General features: G+C 42.3%; 1 protein-coding gene across 4 annotated transcripts in view; it reads right to left on the bottom strand.

Annotated features, from left to right (window-relative positions):
• The window catches only part of EVA1A (eva-1 homolog A, regulator of programmed cell death), a 68,521-nt gene that overhangs the window by 23,612 nt on the left and 24,259 nt on the right, over window positions 1–20,650 (bottom strand). For 3 of the 4 annotated variants that reach the window (XM_090280302.1, XM_090280299.1, XM_090280301.1), the window contains 2 exons: window positions 13,501–13,623; window positions 2,700–2,862 (listed from right to left, as the gene is read on the bottom strand). In XM_090280302.1, coding sequence (XP_090136428.1) covers window positions 2,700–2,745 — 46 coding nt within the window. In that variant the 5' untranslated portion in view covers window positions 2,746–2,862; window positions 13,501–13,623. Of the gene's footprint in view, window positions 1–2,699; window positions 2,863–13,500; window positions 13,624–15,250; window positions 15,356–20,650 lie in introns of those variants that run through there. The other variant, XM_090280300.1, reaches the window with a different exon arrangement.

Raw genomic sequence — 20,650 nt, forward strand, 5'->3', positions numbered from 1 at the left:
CATCTCCCTATATTTTCCCGCAAACTGAAGTTAAGTACTTAATCACACAAATCTTTGAGAATTTTGAGAATAAAATGTTAACCTCATTGATGTTTTCATTTTACATTTGTATAATTCCTAGAATTTCAGCTGTTTCTGTTTTATCAGCAATTTGTATTTTTTCTATGGCAAACTGCTGATTCTTATTCTTTGTCCACTTTTCTTTTTGGTCTACTTACCTTTTATTGATTTGTAAGGGCTCTTTATGTGTTATAAACTTTAACCCTTCATCAATGCTACTTTTTTTTTTCTTAGTTTGCATTTCCCATTTAATTTTAAGGTATGTTTTGATCATATCTTAAAAAATATTTAAAATGATTGGAATACTCATGGCTAGAACTGACTATTGTGAAGAAGGGGAACAGGATGTAGCCAAAAGCAAATAGAGACTGAGCCCTATTTGAATGGCTCAGCTGAGGTTGAATAGCATGAATTTCTAATGACTTCAATCTGCAAAGTTGTAGCAGCCTTTGGTTATTTGTGTGCAGGGGGAGAAAGTAAAGAAAGTAAGATTCTTTTAGAGTTTGTATTTGCTTGATTTAATCAGAAGCTGGACAAAGGAATAAGAGAGTTATGTGTATTAGACATGTGTTGCTGAAATAATTGGGGCACATGGGACAAGATAAGAGGCAACTGATATGCTGGGAAGGGTCAGGGGCTCCCTGTAGTTGAAAACCAGACACAGCAGAATGAGAACATGAGAGAGCTGTAAGATTAGGAAATTTTCTACAATTTTCCTCTATCAAATTGTCTCATTGCTTCTGATCCATTATTCTATTTTCTTCTTTTAAAACAACAAGTATTTGTATATTTTATATTTGCCTTCATATTTTATAGTTTCTTTATTCATTTCCTTTATAGTCAGGCAGTTGTTCTCCACTGCACTCAGAATCAATTTTCAGCCATCAAGTCTAACAATTGGATCGAACACATTTTTGCCACTCAGCTTTCCATTTCCTTACATTCTTTTTATCTTAGCCTATACTTACTTAAAAGAAGCATTGTCTTCCTGTGTCCCAGGCAATATTTAATTCCAGAATATGGGGTGGGAAGGAGAAAAGTTGGAGAGAGAAAAACAGAGCCATGCACCATGCAGCCTTAACTAGATCACAAGACACCCAGTCAACATCAGTCCATTCAATGAGTTACCACGCTCGATGGTCATAACTCAAGGTCATGCTGGCCAAAATGGAAAACTGCCAGGTACTTCCTGTGCTGACTAGAGTTCCAAAGTCCAGTACCCTGTTTGCTCTTGCCATAGATATTTTCTTGCAACAGCTGATTTGCAAGTTTCCTTTGAGGCCTTAAAAACTCCAGACCCTCTCTGGCACTCACTTCCTTTTTGGGGTGTATTCACTACAGACTTGAGGGAACATCATTCAATTGCTTCTGAACACATGATACCAGAGTTTCAAAACCTCTTTTCCAGCTCCAGTGTCCTTCTTCCCAAGAACAACCTCAAAGAAAGCAAAGCTGAGATTCCTTTGATGTGTGGGTATCAGGAGAAGGAGATCCCAGGCACTGGGCTTCCTCAGGGAGGTGAGAGTTGACTAAGGACCTGGGGCCTTTGCTGACCCAAGAAAGAAGAAGCCTAGACTTGAGGCACATGCACACTACCTGTTGCATCCTGCCAAATACAAAGGAGACAGCCCCGTATGCCCTGAGAAGTCTTCCTTTCTAAAATCAGATTGCACGTCATCCAAGATCATCTCATGAAGAGAAGACATGGGCCTCCTTTATCCTCAACCCTGGCTCAGATTTTCCATTGTAAATAGAAATGTCAGGTTTTGCACCAGAACTCTTAATTCACCATATAACCCTGGCCAGAGAACTAGAAAGCAAAACCAACCCTTGCCCAAAGGATATCTAGTCAGAACTTCAGTCCCTTCTTTTTTTTACAAAATCCAAAGACATCAGGTGAAACAAAACAAACTAAAAACAAACTACCAAAAAAATTAAAAACTCATTCAAGCAGTATAAAATCAGTTTGGTTATTCCAACCAGGAAGCATATGTATATATTTTTCTTAAATTTCAGCTTGATTCAGGTGTATTTTTAGATGGCTTCTCTTATGTGAAGAGCATCTGTTCTCAAGCAATGGTTTTGAGGAGAAAGTCAGCCATCATCCTAAAAGAGTACAACTTTGACCCAAGGATGGAGCAAAGAACAGACCCTCCTAAACTCACATACCTTCTGTCTCCATGTCTCCCAGAGGTTATCAAACACCTCCCAGAGCACACAGTTCCCAACACAGGTGTCTCTCTCTCATACACACACACACACACACACACACAGAATAGGGTTGAGAATCACTGCACAGAAATAGCCAGGCTGAGGACACTCCATCCAGGTCTCTCACAGCAGTTAAATGCATAATGACAGTAGACAACAGCCCCAGGCTACTTCATTTACTCTTTTAAGCCCAAAAGGAAACCAAACATTTTCAGTAAGATAAAACTCTTAGCAATGCCTCCTCACACCACCCCCAGCTGCCAAATTAGAGAATGCCATGCTTAACTCTCAAAACCAGAAGACCTTGAATCTCAAAACTCAGCACAGCAGAGCTCCTCTGCTCTGACTGCATAGCATTTCTCTCTGGAACATGTCCCGGCCCCAGCCTTGGTTCTCAGCCCTGGCTGAGCAGAGACCCGACAACCTACCTGAGACAAAGGAATAGGCCGCTAGGATATTGCTAAGTAAAGCCATGTCCACACGCTGGGCAGTCAGAGGCTCTGTGCTGGGTGGAAGGGCAGCCTCCACGTGGCATCCAGAGGCACCTCCTGGAGATGCTTCCACTGGGTCAACGTGGCCCCTCCTTCTCTTCTGTTTGGGAACACAAAGTGAATGATGAGAGCACATTCCGCTTTTCTGAGGCTCTGTTCCAAACACAAGGCCTAGGCTCAAAACAAAGAGCCAGTCTGCTAAATACCAACTAGCCTCTCCAGCCAGGGATCTGAAGTCTTGTCTTCTGTGCTCTAGCAAGCTTCTTGGCTTTCAATGAAGGAACACCCCCTTGCATATGTCTTTCTTGGCCTCTTTCCTTTCTTTTCCCCGTGTCCTCCCAACTTCCCATTTTAGCACTTGGACCTCACCTTTTCTGGTACTTTTATTGTATTCTCCCCATTTGCCTTAGAAGCACAGCCCACCTTCACTTTAATCACTGCATTGTAACCCCAAGCCCAGCTGGCTGTCTGCCTGGCTCTGCTTCCCCTGCACTGACGGCACCTGTGGACTTTCATCAGTTTGCCTCATCCCACAGGTCGCCAAATGAGTGTCCTTGGCAATGGGTGTGAGCTGGCTACTCCAGACCTGCTGAAGTAGTTCCCATTCTAAAATGTCCCCAAGAACTGGGGAGCTTGAGCCTGCTCCCTGCCCACAGCTTCATGATTCCACCTGAGACTGTGATGGGCCACAGACTGTTCATCAGCGGAGCCTGCCCACCAGGGCTCAGAGTAGGCACTTGGGACCTCAGTGTCAGGGGCCCGGAGTCTGGCGGCAGGAGCCCATTACTTCCCAGCTGCGGCATAATCATTATTCGCTTCACTCAGAGAAGCCCTCATAGAACACTTAAAGGATAGAAGGGGAAAGAATCTTCTTTTTTTTAAGATTTGTTTTTTAGAGAGAGTGGAAGGGAAGAGAAAGAGAGAGAGAGAAACATTGATTGAGTCAAACTGGCGACCTTTGGCTTGGCAGGAAGTCACCCAACCAACTGAGCCACATCAGGAAAGACTCTTAATGACATTTATTCAATGATGCTCTGAGCTGAGGTCAGGGAACTGAGTCACAGGATGTGAGGATGGAGAAAGCTGGAGAAGCAGAAGGCTCCAATCCTTGTGGAAGAAACAGGTTCTCGGGTGGATCACCAACATCAGTTACAAGGGCCTCACTTAGGGGCCTGAGAGCTGCAATTCCATAGATAGGTGGAATAGGTCACAACAGAAAAGCCAGCTCTCACTCTGGCAGATTCCAGTGTGCTAGGAGAGACCAAAAGGAAAGACAAGCCAACTTGTAGGTAAGAGAGCAACAACCACAAGGTCCTTAGAGCAGCCAGGGGCCCTGAGAGTGGCAGGATAAGGAATGGGAGCTTGGCAGCCCTGAGATGGCTACTCTGTGCAAGAACACAGGGTTTCCTTCAACAACCATTTGAGTGAATAGTTGGAATCATGCCCTGAGTTCAGACTTTTCTGCAGGTCTGAGGACTGTAGGACACAAGAAGGGAGTGAAGCCATTGGAACATGTTTGTGTACGTAGTGGGACAAGGCCATTTCAGATCCATTTCCTCCTATCTATCCCCACTAATTCTATCGTAGAGCAATTCTCATAATTTTATTTCTAAGAGTTTTGTAACAGTCTCCTCCCTAGTCTTTCTGTTAACACCTACTTCTTGTTCAATCTAGCACACCCTGTCATCAACAGGGAAATATTTATGAAGCACAAATCTGATCACTCTACTCCACAGCCTAACCCTTCAATTAATCTATTAAACTTCTTAATACAACACACGTCCACTTCCAAAAAATCTGATCCCTACCTCAGTTCCTAATTCATCTCCTACATGAGTCTACACTCACACACCTATACAAAGAGATACGAGCATGCCTAATGCTCCAACAATATCAGATTATTTTTAGTTTCCCCAAATAAACCAAGCTCCTTTATCTTTCATGCATTTGATCATGCTCTTCCTTTTGCCTAGAATGCCCACTTCTCCTTACCTGTCTGGCAAATGTTTTCTTTAAGAGAGAATTTAAAAGTCCTATGGCAGTCCTCAAATCCGAATGACTTCTTTTGCAGAAATAGAAAATCCATTCTAGAATTCATATGGAATCTTCAGGAATCCCAAATAGCCAAAATAATATAGAAAAGGAACTAAGTTAAAAGTGTCACAGTTACTGATATCAAAACTTATTTCAGGACTTCTGGCCAAGATGGAGGCATAGACAGACACGCTGTATCTCCCTCCACAACTAAGAAGGAATACAACTACCTCAAAACTAGAAACAACCAGAAGTTCCAGAAAATCAAACTGCATGGAAGTCCAGCAAACAAAGATATAAAGAAGAAATACTCATCCAGACAGGTAGGAGGGGTGGAGCTGGGACAGAGAGGACGTGGTGTGATGGTGGCAGCAGAGGCAGCAGCAGCGGCAGCAGCAGCGGCAGCAGTGGCAGGCTGGCAGAAAGCGCAGCCAAACATTTTTAAAAGTCAGGAGAGACACCTGGGGAGCACTCACAGCCCCTCACTGGACCTCGAAGCTCATGGTGCCAGCACCAGGGAAAATCAAGCCTCATTGCTTCTGACTGTGCAGATCAGTGGGGGTTGAGGTGGAGGCAGAAACTGCCAGTCTCAGCAGAGTCCGCTTGTTTAAAGGAACCCATGGTCCTAGAGCTTCCACAGACCCACCCACTCTGGGCACGACGGCCAGGGCAGCAGCTAGAGGGGAGCTAGTCCAGTGCAAAAGTGGGAGAGGTGCCTGGAAAGGGGTGAGTCCAGGGCAGGCAGCATTGTTCCCTCTCGGACCCCTCCCCCACAACATGGTGAAACAAGTCACACTGTACTGACCAATCCCTAAGGCTCCACCCCTTCCAACATAAGAGGAGTGACAGCTCTACCTGGGACATGGAGGCAAACAAACACAGGAGCCTGTCAGAATGAGGAGATAGAGAAGTTCGGCCCAAAAGGGGAAACGGATCAAGGTTCCAGTGGGAGAACTAAGCGACGAGGAGATAGCCAACCTAACAGATGAGGAGACAGCCAACCTAACAGATGAGGAGATAGTCAACCTAACAGATGCAGAATTCAAAACACTGGTGATAAAAATGCTCACAGGCTTGACAGATATGCTTGTGTATGGCAAACGCATAAGATAAGAAGTGAAGGCTATGCTAAGTGAAACGAAGGAAAATCCACACAAAACCAATGGTGAAGGGAAGAAAACCGAGGTTCAAATCAATGATTTGGAACATAAGGAAGAAAAAGACAGTCAACCAGTGCAGAATGAGGAAGCAAGAATTGAAAAAGATGAGGAAAACTTCCCAAATTTTTCAAAGGAGATGGACATATAGGTTCGGGAAGCACACAGGGTCCGGGCGAGCTGGACCCAGAGGGGACAACACCAGGATGCATCATGACTGAGATGCCAAAGGTGAAAGATAAAGACAGAGTCATGGGGGCAGCAAGAGAGAGGCGGAGAGTTGCCTATGGGGGGTGCCTACAGGACTATCAGCTGACTTCTCAGAGGACACTTTGCAGGCAGGAAGGGACTGGCAAGCAGTATTCAATGTGATGAAAAGCAACCTGCAACCAGGATTACTCTATCCAGCAAGGGTATCATTTGGAATGGAAGGGTAGATGAAGTGCTTCCCAGACAAGGTGAAGCTAAAGGAGTTCATCATCACCAAGCCATTATTATATGAAATGTCAAAGAGATTTACTTAAGAAAAAGAAGATCAAAACTATGAACACTAAAATGACAACAAACTCACAACTATCAATAATTGAATCTAAAAAATAAAAATGAAATCCAACTAAGCAAACGAGAATAGGAACAGAATCATAGGTATGGGGATCATTTGGAGGGTTATCAGCTGGGAGGGGGAGGGGAAGAAATGGGGAAATGGTGCAGGGACTAAGAAGCATAATCGGTTGGTACAAAATAGATGGGGATGTTAAGAATAATATTGGAAAGGGTGAAGCCAAAGAACTTATATGCACGACCCATGGACATGAACTAAGGGGGGCGGGATTACTGGAGGGAAGGGGGTACTGGGCAGAGGGGAGCAAAGGGGTAAAAAACTGGAACTACTGTAACAACATAATCAACAACATAATCAATAAAATATACTTAAAAAAACAAAATTAAAAAAAAAGAAAGAAAAGTAAAAAAAAAAAAAAAAAAACAACTTATTTCAAAGCTACAGCAATCAACCCTGGCTAGTGTGGCTCAGTTGATTGGAGCATCCTATGCACTAAAATGTCATCAGTTTGATTCCCCGTCAGGGCACGTACCTAGATTGTGGGTTCAGCCCCTGGTTGGGGCACATGCGGGAGGCAACCAATAGATATTTCTTTCCCACATCAATGTTTTGCTTTCTCTCCCTCCCTCCCTTCCTCCCTGTTCCCTCTCTAAAATCAATAAATGTATCCCCAAGTGAGGATTAAAAAAATAAAAAGCTACAGTAATCAAAACAGTGTAGTACTGGTGTAGACAGACATAGACACATCGTCCAATGGAATAAAGAACCTGGAAATAAACCCTTAAGTATGTCGTCAAGTGATTTTCAACAAGGTGAAAATAAAGAAAGAACAGTCCCAATAAGGAAAGAACAGCCTTTTCAACAAATGTTGTCAAGAAAACTGAATACCCACATGCAATCGAATGAAGTTGAGTCCTTACCTTACACCATATTTAAAAAAGTAAAAATGGATGAAGGAGTTAAACATAAGAGGTGAAACTATAAAACTCTTAGACGAAAACATAGAGCAAAGCTTCATGACACTGGATTTGGCAAAAATTTCTTAGATATGCAAGGCAACAAAAGTAAAAATACATAAATATCAAAACTTAAAATTGCTGTACATTAAAAACCACAATCAACAGAGTGAAAATGCAACACATGGAATGAGAGAATACATTTGTTAATCATATATCTGATAAGGCATTAATATCCAGATTACATGAAGGACTCCTACAACTTAGCAACAACAAAAACAAAGAACCTCATTTTTAAAAAATGGACAAAGAACTTCAATAGATATTTCTCCAAAGGAGATATACAAGTGATCAGTAAGCACATGAAAAGATGCTCAACATTACTAATCATTATGGAAATCCAAATCAAAACCATAATGGATACCACCTCACACCCATTAGGATGGCTACTACCAAACAAACAAAAAAATAGAAAATAACAAGTGTTGGAGTGGTTGTGAAGAAATATGACTCCTAATATTGTTGATGAAAGGGTACTATAGAAAACAGTATGGCAATTTCTCAAAAAATTAAAAATAGAATTACCATATGATCCAGCAATTCCACTTCAGGGTATATACCCAAAAGAATTGAAAACAGGCACTCAAACAGATATTTGTGTGCCAATTTTTATGAAGCACTATTCACAGTAGCTAAAAATAGAATCAAAGTGTCTAGCCACAATGAATGAATAAATAAAACATGCTATAAATACAATGAAATGTTACTCATACATAGCCTAAAAAAGGAAGGAAATTCTGACACAGGCTACAACACGGATGAACCTTGAGGACATTATGCTAAGTGAAATAAGCCAGTCACAAATGAGTAAGTACCGTATGGTTCCACTTACATGAGGTAACTAGAATAATCAAATTCATAGAGACAGAAAGTAGAATGGTGGTTGTCTGTGGCTGTGGGAAGTTACTATTTAATGGGTACAAAGTTTCAGTTTTGCAAGAAGAAAAGTATTCTGGAGATGGATGGTGGTTGCACAACAGTGTAAATGTGCTTAACGCAACTGAACTATATACTTAAAAATGGTTAAGATGGTGAAATTTATGTTTTGTATTTTACTATAATTTTTCAAATTAATAATGATAAAAAATAAGGTGTTGATGAGGTACCACAGGAAATTTTGAATGTTACTTAATATAGAAAATCCTGAAATCAAATTTTGTTGTTAACAGGAATGGCAACAGACTTATCTTGTAGTGACATTGCAATTGAAGTCAGTAAAATTATTATTTATATCACACTATGAATATGGCCTGATTTTTAGTAAAAGATATTATCTCATTTATCAAATATTGGTAAATAATTGTAATCTGTCATATTTATAGATTAACAGAAAAAACACGTTACATCATTAAATGCAAAAATGTTTGTGTAAAATTTAATAAAAATTCATAATTTAAAAGAAGTCTACAGCAGTGAAGCTCCAAATCCTCCATACTCTTTGGCTATCAAAGTATCCAAATGGTCTTCTAATATTGTACCTATGGAAGAGGCATCTTATAAATCTGTTATCCAAGCACCTAATTTGATGCCTAAGAAAATGAAGTTCTAAGTAACTGCTGGCTGACTGGCTGGCTGGAAAACAAAAAGAGCAATTAGGCATGAGCTTTGTATGCTTAAGTCTCAGAGGGTACTTCTGAACAAGTGTGAGGGTGAGCCACCTAGAAGTCTGAAAGAATACCAAGCTGACTGGCTCTGAGTGGGGCGTTAAGCACAGCACTTCCTCAGGACTGCGAGAGGACCTCGAACAGGATGGAAGTTTTACTGTGGCACAGAAATTCTTCCTGCATCTCTCCTCAAGCCCCAGGTGCTAACTGAGAGGACTGCAAGAGCCAGAGGCAAGAGGAAGAGGGACAGAGAAGGCAGGCTAAGGGTGAAGAAAGACAACCTTGGGATGGTCGATCCTAAAAAGCAACCAGGAAGACCCTCCATTGTTCACATCACACAAGTCAGCCTTGAGCAGTGGTCAAGACATCCTTACTATAAGGACCAGTGAATAAGCATTTCAAGCTTTCAGGACCATATATTCTGCCTCAACTACTCAACTTTGCGATTGTGGTACCAAAGCCACCATAGACAATATGTAAATGAACATGTGGCTGTGTTCCAATAAAACTTTATTTTTGAAAATAAGTGGTGGACCTAGTTAGGTCAATGGACCATAGTTTCCAGGCCTCTGGCCTAGTTCTTACTCCTCAAAGTATGGTTCAAGGACCAGCAGCATTGACATCACTTGGGAGCTTGTTAGATCCACATAATCTTAGGAACCACCCAAGATCTTTGGAATCAAAAATCTCAGCTTACAAGATGCCAAGGAAAGTTTTGCTCAGCAGACCTGTGATCTGTTTCAGCCTGAGCACTAAGATGCTATAATAGCACAGGCCCGGGTGGAGTATCACTTAGTGCCTCCTTTATCATTGTGATCTAGGGAAGGAGAGCATCCTCGCTGGCCCTGCTGCACAGTCAGTGCTCCAAGTGGTTCAGAGCACCTCAGTGAGAACACCAGGACTGAGAGCAGGACTTGGGCAGAGGACATCCTGTTCGGCACAGCTGCCAATGAGACAAGGTCTGCAGAAGTCAGAGAAGTAATGAACCTCACAGCCAAACTCTACACCACAACCCTTCTCTCCAAGCCCTCCCTTAATAGTGATGGAACAGCTCCAGGTAGCTCTGGACATTTTTCACTGGCCGTTAGCCCTCTAATTTAAAAATTACCACATCTCCTACTATGATGGTTAATTTTATGAGTTAACTTGACTGGTCATGGGACGTCCAGATTAAATATTCTTTCTGAATGTGTCTGTGCAGGTTTTCCAGATGAGATTGGGATTTGAATTAATGGACTCATAGATTCCCTCCCCAGTGTGGGCGGGCATCACCCAATCTGCTGAGGGCCTGCATAGATCACAAAGCAGAGGAAGAAGGAATTTGCTCTTTTTTTCCTGCCTCACTGTTTGAGCTGAGACATCCTGTCAGATCATGGAGGCAGCTGGAATGCCCACCTGAACTTTTGATGTATGCAAATGAACTGTAGGCAAATTAATCTGGACCTAGCCCCTCACATAGCAAATGAAAATGGACTTTGCTCATTACCATAGGAAACGTTGAGGGACCTAGCCTGATATGTTGACTGGCCTGTTTGGGGGAAAGCAGGGAGATATAAATGACCTGCTGAATGTGTTGATGGGCGGGCTCACCCTAAATGAAATGTGTGTTTGGCAAAATGTGGAGACAGTGCCTGCAGATGCACAGGCAGGGGATTCCTACCGCATGGGTGACTGGGAGTCTCCACTCTCCCTTCCTTCCCTCCTCTCCCTTTCCCTTTTCCCCCTCTCCCCTTGCTCCAATGGGCCCTCAAGTTGGTCTGGAAGTTTCCTCTTTCCTCCAGCCCCTCCCCCTTTTTCTCTCAATAAACCCATTGTTTAATCCTAGAATGGTCTCCCGGTGATTTCTCAGAGCAAGGCTACCTGACACATCCCATCTCATCTCATCTTCTCTGGCCATCAGATTGGGTTTTATACCATTATCTCCCCTGGGTCTCAGGCCTGCAGACTCGGACTGAATTATACTACCAGATTTTCAGGTCTCCAGCTTGCAGATGGCAGGTTCTGGGACTTCTCAGCATCCACGATCACATGAGTCACTTCCTAATAATAAATCTACATATAGATAGATGATATAGATGTAGATGATATAAATATAGATATAAAAATCTCCATCCTATGGGTTCTGTTTCTCTGGGGAACACTATATACCAACCAATATAAAGGCATGAAGCACTCATCCACCCCAAAGTGTAGTTTTGAGCTCTGTTCCTCAAGGAGGCTCCTTATCCCTGGCTACCTTCTATAGACCAGTGAACAGTGATTCTCAACTTTGGGCAGTGTGCTCCCCAGGGGACATTTGACAATGTCTGGATATATTTTTGGCTGTCACAGTTGCATTGGGGGTTGATATGGCCTCTAGTGTGTAGGGAGCAAGGAGACTTCTAAACATCCTAAAATACACAATAGCCCCACCCTCAACAAAGAGCTATTTGGCCCAAGATATTAATGTCTTAAGGTTAAGAAATCCTGTTGTAGAACAAACATCATTCCTTCATTGACCAGTGTAAGTGACTCTCAGTGTTTGTGACCCTCATGCACATGACCAGCACAATCAGAAATGTGTCAGAGAGACAGGCTGCTTGACAGCTCTCAGAGCTTTGATCAGAACAACACAAATCCAAGCCCTGGGCCAACAACTCTATGTTCCCAGTGACCAGAAGTGAATAGGTCTAGGAGAACAGTTCACATTCACCAAGCCCTCAAGAGAACATAACATCAGCCAATACCAGTTTATTAACTTACAATTGAATAAGCCACCCATAATGCCCACTTACCAACAAATACTTTAGTAGATGGGCTGGATGTGAAGCCAGACATATGTGGGTCAAGGACTGAATGGTGGTAAAGAGATGGAGATAGGAAATGTCCCCAGAGTAAAGAAAGGCACTGGAGAGAGAAGGAAGAACATGACTTACAGTATACGGCATGTCTGGAGGAAAGGGGTAGGCAGCAAAGGGGTAGACACTGGCCTGGTGTCAGCAAAAGTCAAGTAGGAACATGGGAATCCCAGACAGCTGGTCATGAGCTACCACCCTTCCTGGCAGGGTCAGTGGAGACCACATGGGAAGCCTGGACTTCCATCCCCACCCAGCAGTAACTAGGTGCTCCTCCCCCTCCCCCTCCCTACTGGGGTAGTGTCGATAGGGGCCCTTGTGAGGAGTCAGCACTTTCATCACCTCTAGTGGTTACAAGTTCCACTGTCACCAGCACAATGTCAGTGGAGAACAGATAAGATCCAGAACTCCTTTTCTCACCCAGCAGTAATGAGAAGCCTATCAATACCTGACAGAGCTATTAGAGTAATCTGACAAAGGTGCCAAAGCAGCCATGATATGAATACTTCAATGAGCAATTACGAATGTGCTTAGAACAAATGGGGGAAAAGGGAATCCTCAGCAAAGAAATAAAATGTCCCAACAAAGAAATACAAGATACAAAGAATAAAGTTAAAATTTTAGGATTAGAAAGTAAAATAATCAAAATTTAGAAAATTTTATTAAGTGGGTTCAAATAGCAGAATGAAAGGGACAAAGGAAAGAATTGGTAAACTCTGCACAAGGGCCCCTATCGACACTACCCCAGCAGGGAGGGGACTGGGGAGGGGCATCTAGTTACTGCTGGGTGGGGATGGAAGTCCAGGCTTCCCATGTGATCTCCACTGACCCTGCCACCTGCTGAAAATCTAGATCAGGTCCTCCTGCAGACAGTGACCCCAGAGATTATCCTGGCAAGGACAAAATTAGGACTAAGGAGCTGCACATTTTCAAAGCCGGGGTTTTCTTCCAGTGGTGCCCCATTACATTAACCCCACACTCTTCTAGGGGAAAATCACGTCTAGGGAACACTCTAGGGCCAGTGAACCAGCATCACAGCATGCTCTCTTTGGACAGAACTTACCCATGCTTATAAATCTTACCCTATGACAGCTTTCTTTCACCTAAGATGCAAAGCTCCTTCACCTAATTACTGACAAAGTGTAATATGATTGAAAAGAGAGAGCTCCTTTTTATGATTTACATCTCAGAATTCTGCCTTCCTGAAGACATGCTCGTCTCTTGATAAAGATTACAACCTGTGTTATGAGTACCACCTCTTAGCTTAAATGGCTATTTGCATGCATTGTATGTTATTTTTCATTTTAAAGGTAACCTCATTTCCAGCTCTGTGAATTCATCTTCTCTGGAACCCATTTATACCTAGCATAATCACTGAATGTATAAAATGAAATGTGCCTGCCGATGATGTATTTCATTTTAAATTGCAGTAACAGCAGTGAGCATCCCTGGTATGTAAGTCCCCATGCAAGGGCTTCTTCTTACATAGTGAGCAGAGGGTGGTAAAAAATCTCATTATTCCCTTAGCTACCTGGGGAGAGGTATGCTGTCAGGAACAGAAGAATCTCTGGTAAGAACAGTTCATCCCTGGTGACGTTAGTATCAAGTAGCACAGCTCCCAAAACTTGGCTGGCCCCAGTTGGCTTCTCAGGCTCTAAAAGAAAAAAAGAAATGGCACAAGCACAATCAGAAAGCATCGCATGCCCAGGATATCACATCATGTATTACACCTGCTGTCATCATGAGCCACTGAGAGGAGCAGCCTTGATGATGTTTGTCTAGACCCCTAAAAAGATGGAATACCATCCCCTGAAGGGCAAAGCCCCCTGCCAGAGTTTAATCTGGAATTCAAACCAGACAGCCAGACACTGACCTTCCAAGGTCACAGCAGAAAGGGAAGTAAAGGGTACAAGATCAAAGACACATGCTTCCTCTTCCCTGCTGTCAGCCAAAACCCACGAAACATTGAGAGTGGGATGTGTCCACATGACCCCTCATCAGTGAAGTTTGCAGGCCAGCCTCTCTGAAACAGGAAAGGAGGAGATTCGGTTCCCAGACAGCAATGCCCAGATGGGCTATGAAATGATCTCCTGAAGTCTGTGTGGACATAAAAAAACTGGAAATGCTGATGTGTGGATTCCCATAGCCTGTCCCTCTCATCCAGAAGTCTCAAGGCCTCTCTGTTCACTCAGCTAGGGAAGCCAGCGGGGGCCTCTGGAAGGCCTGGATCCTACACAGCTCCTTTAAGTTGCCGGCTTCGATTAGAGGTGCGTGGAAAGAATGAAATTTGTCACAGAGCTCACAGCGCCCTGAGCAGTCCCCCTGCTCCATGCAGACACACTCATTCGTCATCACTGCCTCCTGCTGCCTCCTGCAGCACCGGCTGCTGCTGCTGCTGGTTTATTTACGTCTTTGTAGATACTTGTCCCAGCTCCCTCTGCCTCGCAAGCATTTGTGGCACCTTCCTATCTCCATTTTACTGGTGAAAAAATTAAAGAAGGAAACTTTAAGCAAGCCCACGACTGATAGTTCTTTAGAGATTTGTGCACCGAAGTGTGGAAGCAGCTCTCTGAGATGCTCTCACCCTCCACTCTATACTCATGAAAATCGCCCTAAGAATGGACCCCAGAGTGGTCACAGAGTTTGAGATGCAAAGGCTTCAATGGAAAGATAGCTCCCACATTACAGGATGGAAAGAGGATACACGTGGCCCCTGACAAATGACTGAGCAGAGACAAACTTGATTTTCTCTGTAGGACTGATGTGTGGATGACACATCCAACATGCTGGCCGGCCAGCTGCTCAGCTGCCTTTGCTTGGCCAACCAGACTCTCCGACCCACTGCAGCAAATCATTGCCAGGGATGCATCCTGGACCTTGTCATCACCTGCAAAGCGCTGACTCTGAAATTTGGGCTGTGAACCTCTTAAGGACAGAGATTATGATTTTGTTCTTCTCTTTGTTCCCAGAGTTTCCCACAGCACAAAGCTGACATTGAGTGACAGTCAGATGAATGACTCACATTCAGAAATACCACTCTCAAACCAGGATCTTTATCCTTCTGCCTCTCTCATTCGTGGAATCAAAGAAAGCATAGTGCCCAACCTCTGAGACCTCTGGCTTCTTATACTTTCCAGGTCACCCAGTACACAAGTCTCATTCTACAGTCACTTTTCTCTACACAGCAGGGCTACTGTACTTGCATGACACTCAGCTCTTACCCAGTTCTGTTGCCCTCCCACCACCTGCAGGCCTAACCACGGGACCACCCCAGTCCTCACCTGCCTGCTTTCCTGCCCACAGGCTGACATTCCTTCTTCTTATAAGATTTCATTTCATCAATGATTCATCCTTCTTTCACCTTCCCTTTATTGATTGATCTCCATCTCTCTATAGCAACAGGTAGACATATAGAAAGAGAAAGAGAGAGAGAAATTATGTATATAATTCTTTCTCGACCTTTCAATCTCTCCCTTCCTTTTCCCCTTCTTTCCCTCTTTCTGTATATATGTGAAATACATAGCACACATGTACATATATACACAGGTGTGTATATGCATAAACATACATGTACACACGTACACACATGTATATATCTATGTGTATATATGTACGTCTATTTTTTCTTTCAAGCATTTTTAAATTCTTTTCCAAGTACTCTAGAAACCTCTCTCTTTTGGTTTTCTGGTCTTATCTATTCCTTACCTACAAGAAACTTGCTTAATTGCTCCTATCCTTAAAGATCTTCCCTTTGCTCAGCCACCATTCTAGGTCCCTGACACTCACTCTCCTTCCCTTCCTAGACATACATCTTCACTGAAACTTAAATTTCCTATCTCCATCTCTTTACCACCATTCAGTCCTTGACCCACAGATGCCTGGCTTCACATCCAGCCCATCTACCAAAGTATCTGTTGGTAAGTGGGCATGATGGGACCATCAGGCCTGCGCCTCTAGCACAAGTTCCATCCAGGATGGAGACCACAAGCTCTTGGCTGTTGGTGATTTCATATCCTTTTCCGTTCATGCTGGCTAGCATAGTAGCTGGCACACGAATTCTTTAAAATGAGTTCTGTCACAAAGATGAGAGTCAAGGACTAAAGTGAGTGGGGCTAAGGTGGCCAGACACAGGCTTTAGAACAGAATAAATATGGCGATACAATGGAGAAAGGACAGTCTTTCTGACAAACAGTGCTGTGACAACTGGATATTAGTTTTGAACATTTATTCTTTACCTGGACTACTGAGTTAGCCCTGGTAAACCAACCCAACAGGTACAGACCAAAACAACAACAACAGCAAATGCCTGCCCTCTAGACAGAGGACCAGGAAAAGAACAGCTTAGCGAGATAATAACCACTCTCCTTCAGCCAAACACTATCAAAACATCGTGGCCCCACCTACACCCACTCAAGCAAAGGCTGAGTGATAAGCCTAGGCTTCTACCTTTGAGAGGCTATAACAAGGCACCCCAATGTCCCCAGAGTAAAGAAAGGCACTGGAGAGAGAAGGAAGAACATGACTTACAGTATACGGCATGTCTGGAGGAAAGCGGTAGGCAGCAAAGGGGTAGACACTGGCCTGGTGTCAGCAAAAGTCAAGTAGGAACATGGGAATCCCAGACAGCTGGTCATGAGCTACCACCCTTCCTGGCAGGGTCAGTGGAGACCACATGGGAAGCCTGGACTTCCATCCCCACCCAGCAGTAACTAGGTGCTCCTCCCCCTCCCCCTCCCTGCTGGGGTAGTGTCGATAGGGGCCCTTGTGCGGAGTCAGCACTTTCACCACCTCTAGTGGTTACAAGCCCCACTGTCACCAGCACAATGTCAGTGGAGAACAGATAAGATCCAGAACTCCTCTTCTCACCCAGCAGTAAAGAGAAGCCTATCAATACCTGACAGAGCTATTAGAGTAATCTGACAAAGGTGCCAAAGCAGCCATGATATGAATACTTCAATGAGCAATTACGAATGTGCTTAGAACAAATGGGGGAAAAGGGAATCCTTAGCAAAGAAATAAAATGTCCCAACAAAGAAATACAAGATACAAAGAATAAAGTTAAAATTTTAGGATTAAAAAGTCGTCGTCGGCGGCAGCCGTCCGTCTCGAGAGACGATGGTGTAGCTTCTTAAGAGTCTATCTGCACCGCCGAGAATGGTTGTGCAGTCCGACTCGGGAGTGACACAGTATCTGTCTCCTCCCATGTTGAATCGACATCTTGCGATGACGCTGGAGTGTCCTCTCCAGTGAAGCTGAAGCTACAGAGCCTGGGCAGGGTGATATGGAGGGTCTGCTGTTGCCCATGCAGCAGACCCCCTCTCTCTTCGCAGCTGAAGGGTCCAAGGGAAAGACGGAATCAATACAGCTTGGTTTCAGGTGCGCCGCAGGAGTTGCCGGTGTTGACTGCAATGTCAAACCGCCTTAGGGACTCCGGCTCCGGATTTTCTGTCGGGGTTTACTACCTTAGCCTTTCCCCTGAAGAGGTATGCCGCAAGGCAGCGGAGGTTTTTTGGAGTCAGAGTTTTCCTTCTCTGATGTGCCCTGACTGGAAGATCGAACCAGCGACACTTAGCTCGCAGGCCGACACTCAATCCACTGAGCCAAACCAGCCAGGGTAGGATTAAAAAGTATAATAATCAAAATTTAAAAAATTTTATTAAGTGGGCTCAAATAGCAGAATGAAAGGGACAAAGGAAAGAACTGGTAAACTGGAAGAGAGCACAAACAATAGAACTTATTCAGTGGGACAACAGAGTGAAAATAGACACAAATTTTTTTTTAAAATAAAACAGGGCCTTAGGGGTCTATGAGACTATAATAAAAGATCTAACATTCATACTATCAGAGTTCGAGAAGAGGAGGAGAAAAGAGGCAGACCTGAAAAAGTGATCAAAGAAATAATGGCTGCTCTGGTTGGTTGGAATGTCCTCCCATGTACCAAAGCGTTCCAGGTTTGATTCCCTGTTAGAGCACATACCTAGGTTGTGGGTTTGATCCCTGTTGGGGCATGTATAAGAGGCAGCTGATCGATGTTTCTCTCTCACATCAATGTTTCTCTTTCTCTCTCCCCACCCCTTCTCTCTCTTCCTTTCTCTCCCTCTAAAATCAATAAACATATCCTTAGGTGAGGATTTAAAAACAGAAAAAGAAAGAATAGCTGTAAAATCCCCAAATTTGGCAACAGACAGAAACCTACAGATTCAAGAAATTGAGCACATCCCAAACAAGGTAATTAAACTCCTGAAAATCAAAAACAAAGAAAAAAGTCTTAAGAGCAGTCTGAGAAAAATTACCCCTTAGCTATAGATCAGATAGAGATCAAAAAGAAGAGATAAAACTATGCCTATCTGCAGATGCCATCCATGGTGGTCTACATGGAACATCCCAAGGAATCTACAGAAAGAAAAACAAACCAAAAAACCCTAATAAGTGAGTTCAGCAAGGTCACAGGCAAGATAAACACAAATATAAAAATTAACTTTACTTCTATATACGGCAAAGAACATGTGGACAGTGAAATTTAAAATAGAATACCATTTACAACTGCTCAAAAAATGAAATACTGATAGAAATCTAATAAAATATGTACAGAACTTGAATAGTGAAACTACACAAGAGAAGGGAAAGATCTAAACAGATGAAGGGACATACCATGTCTGTCAGTTGAAAACCTCAACATTAAAAAGATGCTAATTATCCCCCAATTGATAAACAAGCATAAACAATTCATATTAAAAACACCAGCAAGATTTTTTGTACATATAGTTAAGATACGCTAAAATTTTTATGAATGCAAAGGAGCTAAAATGGTTAAAACAAATTTCAAAAAGGGAGAAATGAGTATCCAATTTCAAGACTTACCCTTCAGCTATATTAATCAAGACTGTGTGTTACTGCAGAGACATACATGTAGATCAATGGAAGAGAAGAGAGAACCCAGAAATAGATCTACACAAATATGGCCAACTGATTTTTGACAAAGGTGCAAAAGCAATTCAATGGAGGAAAGAGTCTTTTCAACAAATGGTGCTGGAGCATCCATAGGTGAAAAAGTAAGCTCAATCTAAGCCTCGTACCTTATATAAAATTTAACTCAGAATGGATCACAGACCAAAATGTAAAATGTAAAACTATGAAACTTTTAGAAAAAAATCTTTGGGACCTAGGGCTAGGCAAAGAATTCTTAGACTTGACACCAAAATCACAATCCAACAGAGGAAATATTGATAATCTGGACTTCATCAAAATTAAAAACATTTCATTTGTGTTAAGAGGATAAAAAAGATAAGATATAGAAAAAAATACAGGAGTGGGTGAAAGTATGTTTATAATTGTGAGTACATAAAACACAGTTAATAGAGCTATTGTAATAATCATAACCTGCATGTCTTTATCCACACAAACGACAATAAACCTACTTTTGCCCACTATGGTATTTGCAAATCATATACCTACTAAAAGGACCAGTATCTAGAATATATAAAGAGCCGTCAAAGCTCAACAGTAAAAAAGTGGACAATCCCTTGGCCAGTGTGGCTCAGTTTGTTGGGCATCATTCCGCAAACCAAAAGATCACTGGTTCAATTTCCTGTTAGGGCACATGCCTGGGTTGCAGGTTGAGTCCCGGGTCAGAGCACATCTGGAAGGTTACCATTGATGTGTCTCTCTTTCTTTGATGTTTCTCTCCCTCTCTTCCTCCCATCCCTTCTCTCTAAAATCAAAAATAAAATTTAAAAAATTTTTAAATATATTTTTAAAAAGTGAACAATCTATTCAGAACAGCAACAAAGTCATTAAGAAACAGTTCACAGAAGAAGATATACATATAGCAAAAAAGCACATGAAAAGATATTACACATCATTAGTCACTAGGAAAATGCAACTTAAAACCACAATGAGATACCACTACACATATATCAAAATGACTAAACTAAAAACCAACACCAACAAATGTTGACAGAGATGTAGAAAAACTGTATCATTCATACATTGCTTGTGGAAATGTAAAATAAAACAGCTACTGTGGAAATATTTGGCATTTTCTAAAAAAACTAGACAACCCAGCAAATGCACTTCTAGGCATTTTCCCAAGGAATAAAGATTTATGATTACACAAAATCCCACAGAGATATTTATATCAACTTTATTGGTAATACCCCTAAACTGGAAACAACCCAAACTTCCTTCACTGGATGAATGTTTCAACAAACTGTGGTACATCCATTCCATGGTATACTACTCAACAAGAAAAAAAGAAACACTTTTAACACATGCAACAATATGAATGAATCTCTAAAAAATTATGCTGAGTGAAGAAACTAGATCCTAAAAGTTTGCATATTGTATGATTTCATTTATATACTATTCTTGAAATATCAAAATTATAGAAATGGAAAAAATTAATTGTTTCTAATTTGGTAACAAATTAGGGGTTAAGGAAATAATGGGGTCCAGAAGGGAAGTGAGTGTAGCTATAAAAAGACAGCAGAGGAATCTTTGTGATGATAGAAGTGTGCTGTATCTTGACTATATCAAGGTCAAATTCTGCTTAAAATTATACTATAGTTTTACAAGACATTACCATTAGGGAAACTGGTTAAACGGAACATAGCACCTCTGTATTATTTCTTGCAAATGCATGTAACTCTGAAATCATCTCTCTTCCAAAAAGTCTAATTAAA

This window comes from Furipterus horrens, unplaced genomic scaffold (genome assembly GCF_987537825.1).
Source record: "Furipterus horrens unplaced genomic scaffold, mFurHor1.1.pri manual_scaffold_6, whole genome shotgun sequence".
NCBI classification, from domain to species: domain Eukaryota; kingdom Metazoa; phylum Chordata; class Mammalia; order Chiroptera; family Furipteridae; genus Furipterus; species Furipterus horrens.